Raw genomic sequence first — 13,877 nt, 5'->3', positions numbered from 1 at the left:
TGCCATAAAGCACAAGTTGACTACGGCGTACCAACCTCAGGCCAACAGCCTCACAAGGAGTATTAACAGAACAATCAAAGACGTGCTTGCCGTGTATGTTTCTGCCAACCCATGACTGGGACATCGCTCTGCCCTTAGTAACATTTGCCTATAATTCCTCCTGTCGTAACTCTACAGATTCTTCTCCCTTTTTATCTCTTGTACAGAAGAAACCCCTCGCTGCCATTTGACATGCTCCTTCCCACCGTTATTGACACGTCGGATTATGCCCGTGACACCATCTTCAAATCTGTAGAGGCACACCGGTCTGTCTACCTGTGCCTTACTGCTTCACAAGAAAAGCAATATAATGCTTTTATAATGCCTGCCACCACGATATCCACATCAATCCTGGTGAAATTGTTCTTTGGACACCGTCACGGTGAGTTGGCCTTTGTGAAAAGTTGTCTTTGCCTTACTCTGGCATATACCATGCCTTAAACCAAGTGACCACCATCACATATGAAACACGCCTCTCGATTCTACCATGTCTCAACCTTCCGCCGATGTCTTCCAGGTCATCTGCCTCAAGTGATACCGCTCAGACGATCTAGCGCGCACCGGGACAACACCTTCAACGCCAGGGGTCATGTTACCAAGCACAGTCAGAGATGACGCTCGCTGTTGCACGGACTGGTTTCCCTCTTGTATGCTAGTGAATGCTTTGTAAATAGCCTGTGAATACGTTTTAAACCTCTCTTCTGCTCGTAACAATATTGCCACAGCAAACACTGACGCTGCTTACAATAAGCAAGAAAAAAGTGTGTGAGCAAGAAAACAAAATGTCATAGCTTCCCCAGAACTCCAGTAACGTTTCAAAATAATTTTCTTCTAAGGTGCCTTCTGCAGAGGGTGAGAGAACCATCCATAGGTGAACATCAGCAGTGCCTCGATTGACTCGTGAGGAAAATGGGCAGGACACAAGGATGTCTGTCCATTAAGTCGACAGAAAGGACGAAGATAAAAAAGATAATGACGTCAATGAACCCCAATGGCAATGAATACGTACTCATCTGGGAACACAGGCACTACCTCGACAACGTGGGAAAGGCTGTCGTGCACACTGCAGGGCCATGTTTTCTTAATATCCATTTAGTTTTCCTTTCTTTTCACCCTTCTTCATTGTCTACAATGTCACCACACAGCGTGTTGATCTCTGACATTGGCACACCACTGTTACGGCCCGGAATTAGCCGCTTGGTGCGAGTGCTGGGGTCATCTGAGCCACTCTTAAGACTGGCAAGAATGAAAAACGATATTGATCATTATAGAATACATCACAATCATCATCATCATCAGCCTGCTTTATGCCCACAGCAGGACGAAGGCCTCTCCCTTCGATCTCCAATTACCCGTCCTGCACCAACTGATTCCAACCGGCACCCACAAATTTCCTGATTTTATCGCTCTACAGTTGTGTAAAAACAGGCAATCATTACCCAATTCTCCTAATAAAGAAGTTGTTTTCCAACTGCCATGCCCAGCTATGTACATTGTTATTGCTTTATATGCATTTGAAAGGCAGCACCAGGTATAACGAACTACCAATATAAAAACTACTTAACTGCCTCATGCAGTGAAGCCAAACATGAAGTGGTGCAAAGACCTCACTGCATGCTGCTCCGCATTGCACAAGGCAGTGATAAGGCAGCATATAAGTGGAAAGAGCTATGGGACACTGGCAGCCATGTGCTGCTACGATGCCGCAGTAACACTTATCTCCCCAAATGTTTTGCTCCTTTATTGCTGTGATCTTTCACATTGTCTTCTTGCTGGTATTTCTGTGCTATCATAAGGTCCGCACACAGCCATTGAGGACACCAGTGGACAACGCTGCTGTTTCTGAAGTGTAAATTTCCGTCTATCCTTTGTGCGGGCATGGTGTCACATTTATACGCAGACTGAGCTGTTGCCATTTCTCAGTTTTTTTTGCAAGGAAAACGTTCTTGTGATTGAGTTAAACAGGTCACAAACCAGTAGTCATGGTTAATCTGCAGACAGACAATGTATGAGAGCAGTAGAAATGGGGTTCGTAGCAATACCGCCAATATAAAATATCACGTACGTGCTGTCGCCAAATCTCAACACAAAGGCACTGCTGCACATGAGTTCTTTTGCTTCCAGCAGGTGATGACATTTACTGAAGAATCACTGCCATTATGCTAACACTCAAGCAGGACAAGCTTGCTTTATCAGAAGCTTTACAAACGTCATCGCTTGAAGTAAGCAGATAGGCCTATCATTAACAATTGGTATGCACATTTGACACATTACAGTACATTGTCGGACCGATGCATGCACCACCGACTACTCCAAAATGTGCTTTTATTCATGTATGAATAGCAGCAGCCAGACTCAAGCAGTGCGATTCAATTTCGCTCTCATTGACTGTGCTTGATGCAGTCAATTGTGCAACTTTGTTAGTGCAGCTTTGTCTCAAAGGCTGAGCAATAAACACTGATTTTTTTTCTCCATTTATTCTTTTTATACCGTTTCTACTTCTGCACAATAAATATACAGTGGCAACATAATGGGGCTCGATAACAAGCGAACTTAAGTAATTTCGCTCCCGTTAGGGCTACCACTGCGAGCTCGAAACACACACACACCTTGGCCTTCCAGTAGGCGCCCTCTCGCAGCTTGGCATCAGCCTCGGCTCTCTGGACCTGCTGAGCAGCCAGCTCGGCTCTTAGGGATTCCAGCTCTGCAACGCCCAAAAAGTTATGGCATGTTTGTTAAATTTCGGCCTTAAAACCAACTGCAATGAAATTTCAGTCGGGCTAAGTTGGCTATAAATGCATACAATCAAAGCAATCCTGGCAAAGCCACAGGGCTGGTAAGTATCTAATTTTCTTATACGTAGCCTTTAAATAGCGCCTAAGAAGACGACGCGTACACCTGGCACTGAGTGGTAGTGATGCAAATATGGCGAACGTCCCCGAACCGTACGCGACTGTTGGTCTCTCAGTTCTGCCTAGGCGCCCAGGCGCATCGCTTGCTCACCGTTTGCAAGTTGATGGGTCTCTCGGCGTGCTTTCTTGTTGTGCACGTGATTTGAGCTGTTCCAAGAATGGCGACGGGCAGCGTGGCCATTGGGTGCTGGACCACATAATCGAACACGAGCAATGGCCGTGCAGTACAAAACGTTGTGCAAACGAAGACGGAACGTATATTTCCAGTCCCAGCTTTCAAAGTGCAAATGTGCACCTCGCCGAAGCAGGCAAGTCCCAGTTACCAGCCAACGCGCATAAAGCATGCAAACTGCACTCGACGAAGCTGCACAGGCTACATTTCGCGAGCACAGTCCCTTATCCACGGAAGACCTGCATGCCGAACGCTCTCTCGCGATCACTATAAGCAGTATCAGCTGCGATGGCACACCAAAAGCAAAGGTAAGTTGTATTCAGGGGCAATATCCTCGAGCGATCATTTCCAGTGTTGCATCATCTTTGGGACATGTGTCTCTACATCGGACACATGGGCACGTTGCAAGTGTTAGGCGGCGCCCTATCTTTCGTACTCCTAGCGCCATCTGACGAACAGTTGCTTGAATGCGGTAGGATTACTCACGGGGTCAGCGGCTCGCGCTGCGTGTTTGGCGCTCTGTGAAACGGTAGTGATGGCACGAAACAGCTTGCCGATGTTAATTTGAGCCGGCTTTCGGGAATTGCAAGATCTTTACAGCTTTTTTGGTAGAAAGGACTTAGAGAAAGGCAGTCGTCTATTTGAAGCGGAGCGGGACATGAGGGAACTGCTTAACTCACACTGATCGGAAGTGACTGCTAGGTGTATTCCGCATACGAAAATCAGCTCACCAGCAAGATGCGTGAAGCTCAGCGTAATTTACTTCGTTATCTACGGTGTGGACTCATGAAATTAAAGGTGACATTGATTCTTGCAGATCGGCGACAGCAAACAAATCCTAGCGGGGAGCTGCTATTGCCGTGCTGGCATCGCAGGGAAGCGCAAGCACGCTGTGGTAGATGCGCTGTACATACAGGACGGGAAATGCGAATCGAAAATGTCTCATCCAAGAGCGTGGGGCGTACGAACGCCTCATAAGACCTACCCGAGGTATGCTAACGTTGCTCTCCCCAAACAAAAAAAGTGAGGAGCTTACCAGTTACGTAAGACTACGCTGGGGAAATATTTTCGCCCAAGTTACTGGAAGTTTGAGACTTCTTAAGATGCGTTTTTTCAGTGCGTGCAAAGCAGGTTCCAAAAAACCAAGTCGTTAAATATTTTGGTGATCTCAACTGCCCCTTAGTTGATATTGACACGTGTACTTATCTGTATCTGGCGACCACGTTTCGCCGCCTAACAAATGTAATCGCACAGCGCGCGACGCGCCTGCATGTATCCGAAGTTTCTGGAAAGTTATCGATGCTTCTATACGCTGTCTGTTGTCGCCGAACCTTGTGTTATCTGATTTCATCGCGTGACGCGAATGGTGTAGAACTTTGTGGAAGGCACGCGGGTCCCAACGATTTGTCTGGAACATTCAATGACTGCTGTATCAAAGCCGACGCGCTGAACCCGCTGATCAGATTTTCGACGACCGCCGACTGTGTTCGCCGCTCTCGTTGTGCGTTAAGTGTAGCCTGTTTTGTGGGCACAGGTTCGCCCAATAAAAGCTAGTTTTGCCTTCCACAGTATTGTTACTGTGTTCTTTGACGTCATGACCACGTGACATCTGGTGGAGGTGCTTTGCGTTCATGTACCGGACGCCCCCACAAAGCCGTGACCCAAGCCCTCACGCGGAAGACACCAACGTCGCCAAGAACCAGCTAGGTAGCCGCAGGCTGCAAGGACTGACACTGGAGCACCGACTTTTGCCTGAGACGACTAGGAAGATGGCCACCAAGTCCAACCCAATGGCAGCCCCAGCGTCTCCCGTTGTGCTGCAGCAGCCCAGGGAGCCTCCGACGTTCCGCGGTTCAACTTTGGAGGACGCGGAAAGCTGGCTTGAGACGTACGAGAGAGTCGCTACGTTTAACAACTGGAACAGCGACGACAAACGATACGACGATATGTCTTCTTCGCATTGGAAGACGCGGCCAGGACGTGGTTCGAGAACTGAGAAGCCACCTTAACGACCTGGGAACTTTTCCGTAGCGGCTTCCTGCAAACATTTACAAGCGTCGTGCGAAAAGAGCGAGCCCAAGCTCTACTGGAGATCAGACAGCAGCTGCCGATTGGGACGATTGCGATCTTCACTGAGGAAATGAGCCGTCTGTTCCGCCACGCCGACCCAGAAATGTCTGAGGAGAAGAAAGTCCGCCTGCTCATGCGTAGTGTGAAGGAGGAACTTTTTGCTGGAATGGTACGAAGCCCACCGAAGACCGTCGACGAGTTTCTTCGCGAGGCCACCAGTATCGAGAAGACACTCGAGATGCGAAACCGGCAATTCGACCGCCGCACGAACTCGACAAACTACGCCGGAGTTCAGTCACTGGCCACCGACGACCTACGCGAGACTATCCGAGCTGTCGTGCGGGAGGAGCTACAAAAGCTGTTCCCATCATCACAGCCTCAAGTGGCTTCGATTGCCGACGCCGTGCGTAAGGAGCTCCAACAACAACTTAGAGTACCCTTGAATCGCCGCAGCCTGAGCCGCAAGCGATGACCTACGCCGCCGTCGTACGCCGTCAAGGTCCCCCTCCGCGACCACGCCAGGGCCCTGTCACGCCGCAGTTCCGTCGTCCGCCGCCTCCAGCACGACCACCCGTCGCCCAGCGCACCTACGCGAGGAAGACGGACATTTGGCGCGCTCCTGACCACCGCCCGCTCTGCTACCACTGCGGAGACGCGGGTCACGTCTACCGACGATGTCCATACCGGGAGATGGGACTGCGAGGTTTCGCCGTGAATGCTCCGCGCCCGCAGCAAGGTGAACGCCTCCGCGATATCGCCGACAACCTCGCCGCTACTCAGTGGAGCTCTCGACGACCGTCGCGTTCGCCATCACCAGGCCGCTACCTGTCGCCGCAGCGCCGACCATACACTGGCCCAGCCCGCGGCCGGTCAGCGAGCCCATATCCGGAAAACTAAAAGCAGCAACCGATGGAGGTGCGGTTGCTATTCGTCGAACTGACGAAGATCCTCCGCCGCCGACGAAGACACCGAATAAACTACCTCGACGACATAACGACACGCCGCCGTCCCGACGACATCAGGAAGCCAAGACTACACCGACGAAAGACAACTGGACGACGCCACGTTCCAACTTCAGTTCAACACGACGCAGCCGTGATCCGACGCCAAGAACTAACAGTAACGCAAGACAAAGAACCACCGACCTCGACGTGCTTCTCGACGGCCACGCAGTCACTGCCTTAGTAGACACAGGAGCCGATTACTCTGTCATGAGTGGACCCATCGCCGCCCAGTTGAGGAAAGTTGAGACTGCATGGGAAGGCCCTCAATTCGGACCGCTGGAGGACACCTGATTACGCCGACTGGGATCTGCGCGGCAAGAATTACCGGTCATGACCGGACTTACCCTGCCACCTTCGTTATCCTCCAATAGTGTTCACGAGACGTCATTCTCGGCATGAACTTCCTGAATCAACATGGCACAGTCATCGACCTGAAGTCGAAATCGATAACGCTGTGGCAAGATCAAGCGATACCGCCGGAGAGCTGTCGTAGTCACCACGCCTTGAGTGTGCTCGAAGATCAAGTGAGCATCCCGCCGCGCTCCAGCATTATTATTTCCGTCGGCACCGAAACACCCGCTGACGTACAAGGCGTCATCGAGGGCGACCAACATCTATTGCTCGACCGTGAAATTTGCGTCGCAAGAGGGATCGCTCGACTGCACGGAGGAAACACGAAAGTGTTGCTGACAAACTTCAGCCAGGAGTTCAAGCACATCAACAAGGGCACGACGATCGCATACATCGAGGAAATTCAGGAAACCAGCGATGCCTTTGTCCTCTCGGATTCTGTTGCATCTACCCCGACGACCGTAGTTCCCGAGCCAGACTTCGACATAAATCCAAGTCTCCCCGTGATTAAGCAGCAACAGCTCAGAAGTCTGCTTCGACGATACAAAGACTGCTTTTCGACGTCATCGAGGATTCGACAAACACCAGTCGCAAAGCATCGCATAATAACCGAAGAGAGCGCTCGACCACTCCGCCAGGGCCTTTACCGAGTTTCGACGCGAGAACGTGAAGCTATTAGGCAACAAGTCGACGAAATGCTGCGCGACGACATCATCCAGTCGTCGAAAAGCCCGTGGGCCTCTCCTGTAGTCCCGGTGAAGAAAAAGGACGGAAACCTACGCTTCTGCGTCGATTCTCGTCGACTGAACTAGATCACGAAGAAGGATGTGTACCCCCTTCCACGGATACACGACGCATTCGATCGGCTCTGCAACGCTAAATACTTCTCGTCGATGGACCTCAAGTCTGGCTACTGGCAAATAGAAGTCGACGGGAGAGATCGCGAAAAGACTGCCTTCATCACGCCAGACGGCCTCTACGAGTTCAAGGTCATGCCATTCGGACTGTGCTCGGCGCTTGCAACGTTTCAGCGCGTCATGGACACGGTGTTAGCCGGACTGAAGGGGCAGACGTGCCTTGTTTATTTGGATGACGTCGTTGTCTTCGCCGGAAATTTCGACGATCACCTTAGGCGGCTTGCGACAGTATTAGAAGCCATTAAGTCATCAGGGCTCACTCTGAAGCCGGAAAAGTGCCGCTTCGCTTACGATGAGCTTTTCCTCCTAGGCCACGTCATCAGCAAATCAGGAGTACGCCCCGACTCTCATAAGACAGCTGCCATCGCAAAATTCCCGCAGCCAACCGACAAGAAGGCAGTGCGCAGATTTCTTGGCATGTGTGGCTACTATAGGCGCTTTGTCAAGGACTTTTCACGCATCGCGCAGTCGCTAACACATCTAACCAAATGTGATGTCGAGTTCAAGTGGGAAACGCCGCAGACCAAGGCATTTCAAGAACTCAAACGACGCATGCAGTCGCCGCCGGTACTTGCACACTTCGACGAGGACGCCGATACCGAAATCCACACTGACGCCAGTAGCCTAGGCCTCGGTGCCGTCCTAGTCCAGAGGAAAGAAGGACTTGAACGGGTGATATCTTATGCTAGCCGGTCGCTGTCAAAAGCGGAAAGCACTTATTCTACAACTGAAAAGGAATGCCTCGCCATCATTTTCGCTACAGCTAAATTCCGCCCTTACCTCTATGGCAGGCCATTCAAAGTCGTCAGCGACCACCACGCGTTGTGCTGGCTAGCTAACTTAAAAGACCCTTCAGGACGGCTGGCGCGGTGGAGCCCGAGACTGCACGAATATGACGTCACGGTAATATACAAGTCCGGGAGAAACACTCCGACACCGACTGCTTATCGTGCGCCCCCATCGATCCCCCGCGGCAAGACGAGGATGACGACGCCTTCCTTGGGATAATAAGCGCGAAAGATTTCACTAAACAGCAACGAGCAGACCCGGAGCTAAAAGGCATCGTCGGGTATTTGGAAGGGAACACCGACGTTGTCCCTAGGGCATTTAAGCGCGGGTTGTCTTCGTTCACGCTACAAAACAACCTGCTCGTGAAAAACATCTCACCAGAACGCGCCAGCTACCTTCTTGTTGTACCGTCAGCGCTGCGTCCAGAAATACTGCACGCCCTAAATGACGACCCAACCGCTGGGCACCTCGGATTCTCCCGGACGCTGTCGAGAATAATGATGATGTGTGTGGTTTAGTGGCGCAAGGGCCAGATATGGCCAAAGAGCGCCATGTCCGTGTTAATTAGTTTGCAGTGAAATCATGAGTACTATGAAGTTGGTGTGCCGTGGCTGTAGAGGGGCCTTAAAAATGGTAGCGCTAAAGTGCGTAAAATCTGTATAATAAGATTATGGCGATGACTTATGAAGTGTACTATGAACAATAAGACAGTTAAAAAGAATGATATGATGTCTAAAGATAAATCAGGTTATATAAGATATGCTAGAGCACTAATGCCTCCTTAGAGCCCTTGAAACACAAGGGCCTGGAGGCATGTGCTATTTAAAACAATTATCGCAGCGGCATCCTCTGGAGCGAGGATGCTCTACGAATTTAATGGGCTTATGACGTGTAGAACTACATCTTTTAAGAAGTCGAGGACTGCCTTGGTGTTAAAAAGCGGTTCATGACCAAGAAACATAGCCGGGTGCAGAGGGATGTAATAACGGTATGCTAGCGGAAAATGTTTCTTTCTTTCAGGTTCGGCTTTCCGACACTCCAAGAGGACATGGAGGACGGTCAGCCTCTCACCGCATCTACCGCAGGTTGGAGGATCGTTTCCCGTGAGTAAAAAGTTATGGGTCCCAAATGTGTGTCCTATTCTGAGGCGACAGAATAGGACTTCTGTTCGCCGAGATTTTGTTGGGGAGGGCCAAAAACCTAACCGGGGCTTTATAACGTGCAGTTTATTATTTATTTCTGCGTCCCACATGCGTTGCCAGTGGTTTCGCAGTTTCTTTCGTATGTAAGGTTTCAGATCTGTGAGAGGCACCAAAGCAGTATTATTAACAGCAGGGAGTGTAATTGACGTAGCCATCTGGTCTGCCAAAACGTTACCTTCGATTCCCCTATGGCCGGGTACCCAGCATATGATGATTTGCTGGTTAGATAGATAAGCTTTGCACAGGTCGGAATAGACCTCAGTAAGTACGGGATTTTTATGTTTGTAGGGTGACATTAAGGCCTTCACCACACTTAAGGAGTCTGTATATATAACAGCTTTTTGGAGTTTTGCTTTCTTTATATGCTTCACAGCCGACCATACAGCGTAGGCCTCTGCCGTAAAAATACTTGTTTCTGGATGTAGTACATCGCATTCCGAAAAAGAAGGACCGACGGCTGCATAGGATACTCCGGCATGTGACTTGGAAGCGTCTGTGTAGAACTCTGTGCACGAGTGTTTGTACTGAAGTTCTAGGAAATGCATTCGAATTTCTACCTCTGGAGCATGCTTTGAAACTTTTAGAAAGTATACGTCACATTCTGTGACCTGCCAGTCCCAAGGAGGTAATAGCTTGGTTGGGCGCATTAAGCGGTGCTCCAGGAGTGGGACATGCATTTCATCGCTAAGCTCTTTCACACGCAGCGAGAAAGGCTGTCTTATAGACGGACGGTTGCGGAAAAGTGTAGCATACGTCATATCGGTAAGGATATTAAAACATGGGTGTTCAGGAATGGAATGCACTTTAAGGAAATAACTAAAGCTGACGTATGATCTCTGTAAGTGGAGCGGCCACTCGTTCGATTCGGCATATAGGCTTTCGATCGGGCTTGTTCTGAAAGCACCAGTGGCTAGTCGGATACCTAGATGATGGACAGGATCCAGCATCCTTAGCGCGCTCGGGGCGGCAGAGTTATACACTACGGCCCCATAATCCAATCGTGACCGTATTAGGCTCTTGTAGAGATTCATTAGGCACTTTCTGTCACTACCCCACGTAGTCTTGGATAGAAGTTTTATTATGTTCATTGTTTTTAGACATTTTTGTTTGAGATATTTGATGTGTGGAATGAAAGTGAGTCTATCGTCAAGTATGATACCTAGGAATTTGTGCTCTTTGTTGATAGGAATTTGTTGTCCACACAGTTCTAAGCAAGGATCCGGGACCAGGCCTCTCTCTCGTTTAAAAAGTACACAAGAACTTTTGTGAGGATTGATTTTAAATCCGTTTTCCTCTGCCCATTTTGATACTTTGTTTAAACCATGCTGTACCTGTCTCTCGCACACTGCGAGGTTACAGGATTTAAAAGCCATTTGAATGTCGTCCACATAGATAGAGTAAAAAATGGCCGGAGGTAATGAAGCACGGAGCGTGTTCATCTTCACTATAAAGAGCGTGCAGCTAAGCACGCCTCCTTGGGGTACACCAGTTTCTTGTGTAAAAGGACGTGACAGTACATTGCCGACTTTTACACGGAATGTGCGATTGGACAAATAGCTTTCTATGAGGTTTAGCATATTACCATGAATGCCCATTTCTGACAAGTCTCTTAAGATTCCGTATCGCCACGTTGTGTCGTATGCCTTCTCCATATCGAGGAATATGGATAGGAAAAACTGTTTGTGTACAAATGCGTCACGGATGTTTGCTTCAATACGTACAAGGTGATCAGTTGTGGAGCGCCCTTCCCTGAAGCCACACTGATAAGGATCACGTATTTTGTTCTGTTCAAGGAAATGGATGAGGCGCCGATTTATCATTTTTTGAAATACCTTACACATGCAACTTGTGAGGGCTATCGGGCGGTAGCTTGCCACTGAGGAAGGATCTTTGCCTTGTTTTAAAACAGGGACCACAATGGCTTCTTTCCATGCAGTCGGAAGGTACCCTGCGTCCCAGATAGTGTTGAAAAGTGTAAGTAGTGTAACTTGCGTGTCATTGTGTAAGTTTTTCAGCATTTCATACATGATTCTGTCAGATCCCGGTGCAGAGCTCTTGCATGCGCTCAAGGCAGCTCTGAACTCTGCAACACTAAAAGGACGGTTGTATGGTTGATTTTGACGACATTTTCTGTTGAAAGGCTTACGTTCTTCTATTTGTTTGTATTTGAGGAAGGATTGTGAATAATTTGATGAACTTGACACGTTCTCAAAATACTCCCCAAGTGAGTCTGCCTGGTCTTGTAGTGTATCGCCCTGTGTGTTTACCAGGGGGAGTGAATGTGTTTGCCGCCCTCTAATCCTATTAACTCTGTTCCAGGCTTTGGCCTCATCCCTAAACGAGTTAATGCTCGATAAAAACTTGTGCCAGCTTTCTCTTCTGGCCTGTCGGCGGGTTCGCCTGCCTTGGGACTTTAATTTTTTAAAGTTCATAAGATTCTCTGCAGTGGGAGAAGCGCGTAGCAACCCCCACGCATTGTTCTGATTCTTACGGGCGATCCTACATTCGCTGTTCCACCACGGTACACGTCGTTTGCATGCCAGACCACTCGCTTCGGATATGCATTTTGATGCGGCATCTATTATGTATGATGTAAGATACTCTACAGCAGCATCAATTTCTAGAGAAGACATGTCGGCCCATGAGATGTTAGTGAGAGTTCGAAATTTCTCCCAGTCGGCTGTCTCTATCTTCCACCTGGGAGCTTGCGGAGGATATTCGTTTTCTTTAGATGTTCTTATCAGTATGGGAAAGTGATCGCTCCCGTAAGGATTCTTCGTAACTTCCCATTCAAGTTCGAGCAGTATAGACGGGGAAACTATACTAAGATCTATTGAAGAAAATGTTCTATTTGCTAGAGAGTAATATGTGGGTTCCTTTTTATTCAGCAGGCATGCACCAGAAGAGAAGAGGAACTGTTCAACAAGACGACCTCGCGCATCTATACGAGAGTCGCCCCACAGGGAGCTGTGCGCATTGAAGTCGCCAAGAACAACATAGGGTTCTGGCAGTTCATCTATAAAGGACTGAAATTCATGTTTAGTTAATTTGTAATGTGGGGGTATATAAAGCGAGCAAATAGTGATGAGTTTGTTTAGCAGAACAACTCGCACCGCCACTGCTTCAAGGGGCGTTCGAAGCTGTAAAGGTTGACATGCTATACTTTTATGTGTGAGAATCGCAACACCACCCGATGATGCGATGGCATCATCACGATCTTTACGAAACGTAACATACGTACGGAGAAAGTTTGCGAGTCTGGATTTTAAATGTGTTTCCTGTAAACACAGCACTTTTGGATTATGTTTGTGGATGAGTTCTTGCAAATCATCAAGGTTTGTAAGGAGACCTCTAATGTTCCATTGAATGATTTGTGTATCCTTATTTAAAATAAATTGGTGCTGTGTTTACGGAAACGGACGGGATGCCTTAGATTACAGAACCCTTTCGAGGCCCTGTAATAGGGGTTTTGTTCTTTCTGGAGCGTTCGAGGGAACCTCGCCGCTCCTTAGGCGCTTGGTGCGCCTTGAGGATGGGTGTAGTGTCCATTGCCTCTTGTGAGGCGCCGGACACGTGCTCTTGCGAGCGGGAAGATTTCAGAGGGAGTCCCGCCTTGGAGGGCAAGACCCCTGCGCCCACCAGCCCGAGAATACAGGAAAGGTATTACTGGCCGCGTCTGACCGCCGACGTCACCCGTTACGTCAAGACATGCCGAGACTCAACGATGCAAGACACCACCGACAAGGCCAGCAGGATTACTACAGCCGATCGAACCTCCTCGCCGACCATTCCAGCAGATTGGGATGGATTTGTTGGGGCCGTTTCCGATGTCAGCATCCGGGAATAAGTGGATCGTCGTGGCGACGGACTATCTCACCCGCTTTGCCGAAACTAAAGCTCTACCAAAAGGCAGCGCAGCCGAAGTGGCGAAATGTTTCGTCGAGAACATCCTGCTGCGACATGGTGCTTCAGAAGTCCTCATCACCGACAGAGGAACGGCTTTTACAGCAGAGCTCACCCAGGCCATTCTGCAGTATAGCCAGACAAGCCACAGGAGGACAACTGCCTACCATCCGCAGACGAATGGTCTCACGGAGCGCCTAAACAAGACCCTCGCCGACATGCTAGCAATGTACGTCGACGTCGAGCACAAGACGTGGGACGCGGTCCTGCCGTATGTAACCTTCGCGTACAACACGGCGGTGCAAGAAACAACACAGATCACGCCGTTTAAGCTGGTTTACGGCAGGAACCCGACGACGACGCTCGACGCCATGCTGCCCCACGTCACTGACGAAGAGAATGTTGACGTCGCTAGCTATCTCCAGCGCGCCGAAGAAGCCCGACAGCTCGCCCGCCTACGGATCAAGAACCAACAGAGGACCGACAGCCGACGCTACAACCTCCGACGACGCTTCGTC

At 49.5% G+C, this 13,877-nt stretch overlaps 1 protein-coding gene across 1 annotated transcript in view; it reads right to left on the bottom strand.

Annotated features, from left to right (window-relative positions):
- The window catches only part of LOC140216305 (uncharacterized), a 50,466-nt gene that overhangs the window by 17,664 nt on the left and 18,925 nt on the right, over window positions 1–13,877 (bottom strand). Inside the window, exon 4 of the mRNA XM_072286688.1 lies at window positions 2,649–2,743. Coding sequence (XP_072142789.1) covers window positions 2,649–2,743 — 95 coding nt within the window. The remainder of the gene's footprint in view (window positions 1–2,648; window positions 2,744–13,877) is intronic.

Source organism: Dermacentor andersoni, chromosome 3 (genome assembly GCF_023375885.2).
Source record: "Dermacentor andersoni chromosome 3, qqDerAnde1_hic_scaffold, whole genome shotgun sequence".
In the NCBI taxonomy this organism is placed as follows: domain Eukaryota; kingdom Metazoa; phylum Arthropoda; class Arachnida; order Ixodida; family Ixodidae; genus Dermacentor; species Dermacentor andersoni.
The sequence above is the reverse complement of the archived record's forward strand: the minus strand, read 5'-3'. Positions and strand labels throughout refer to the sequence as shown.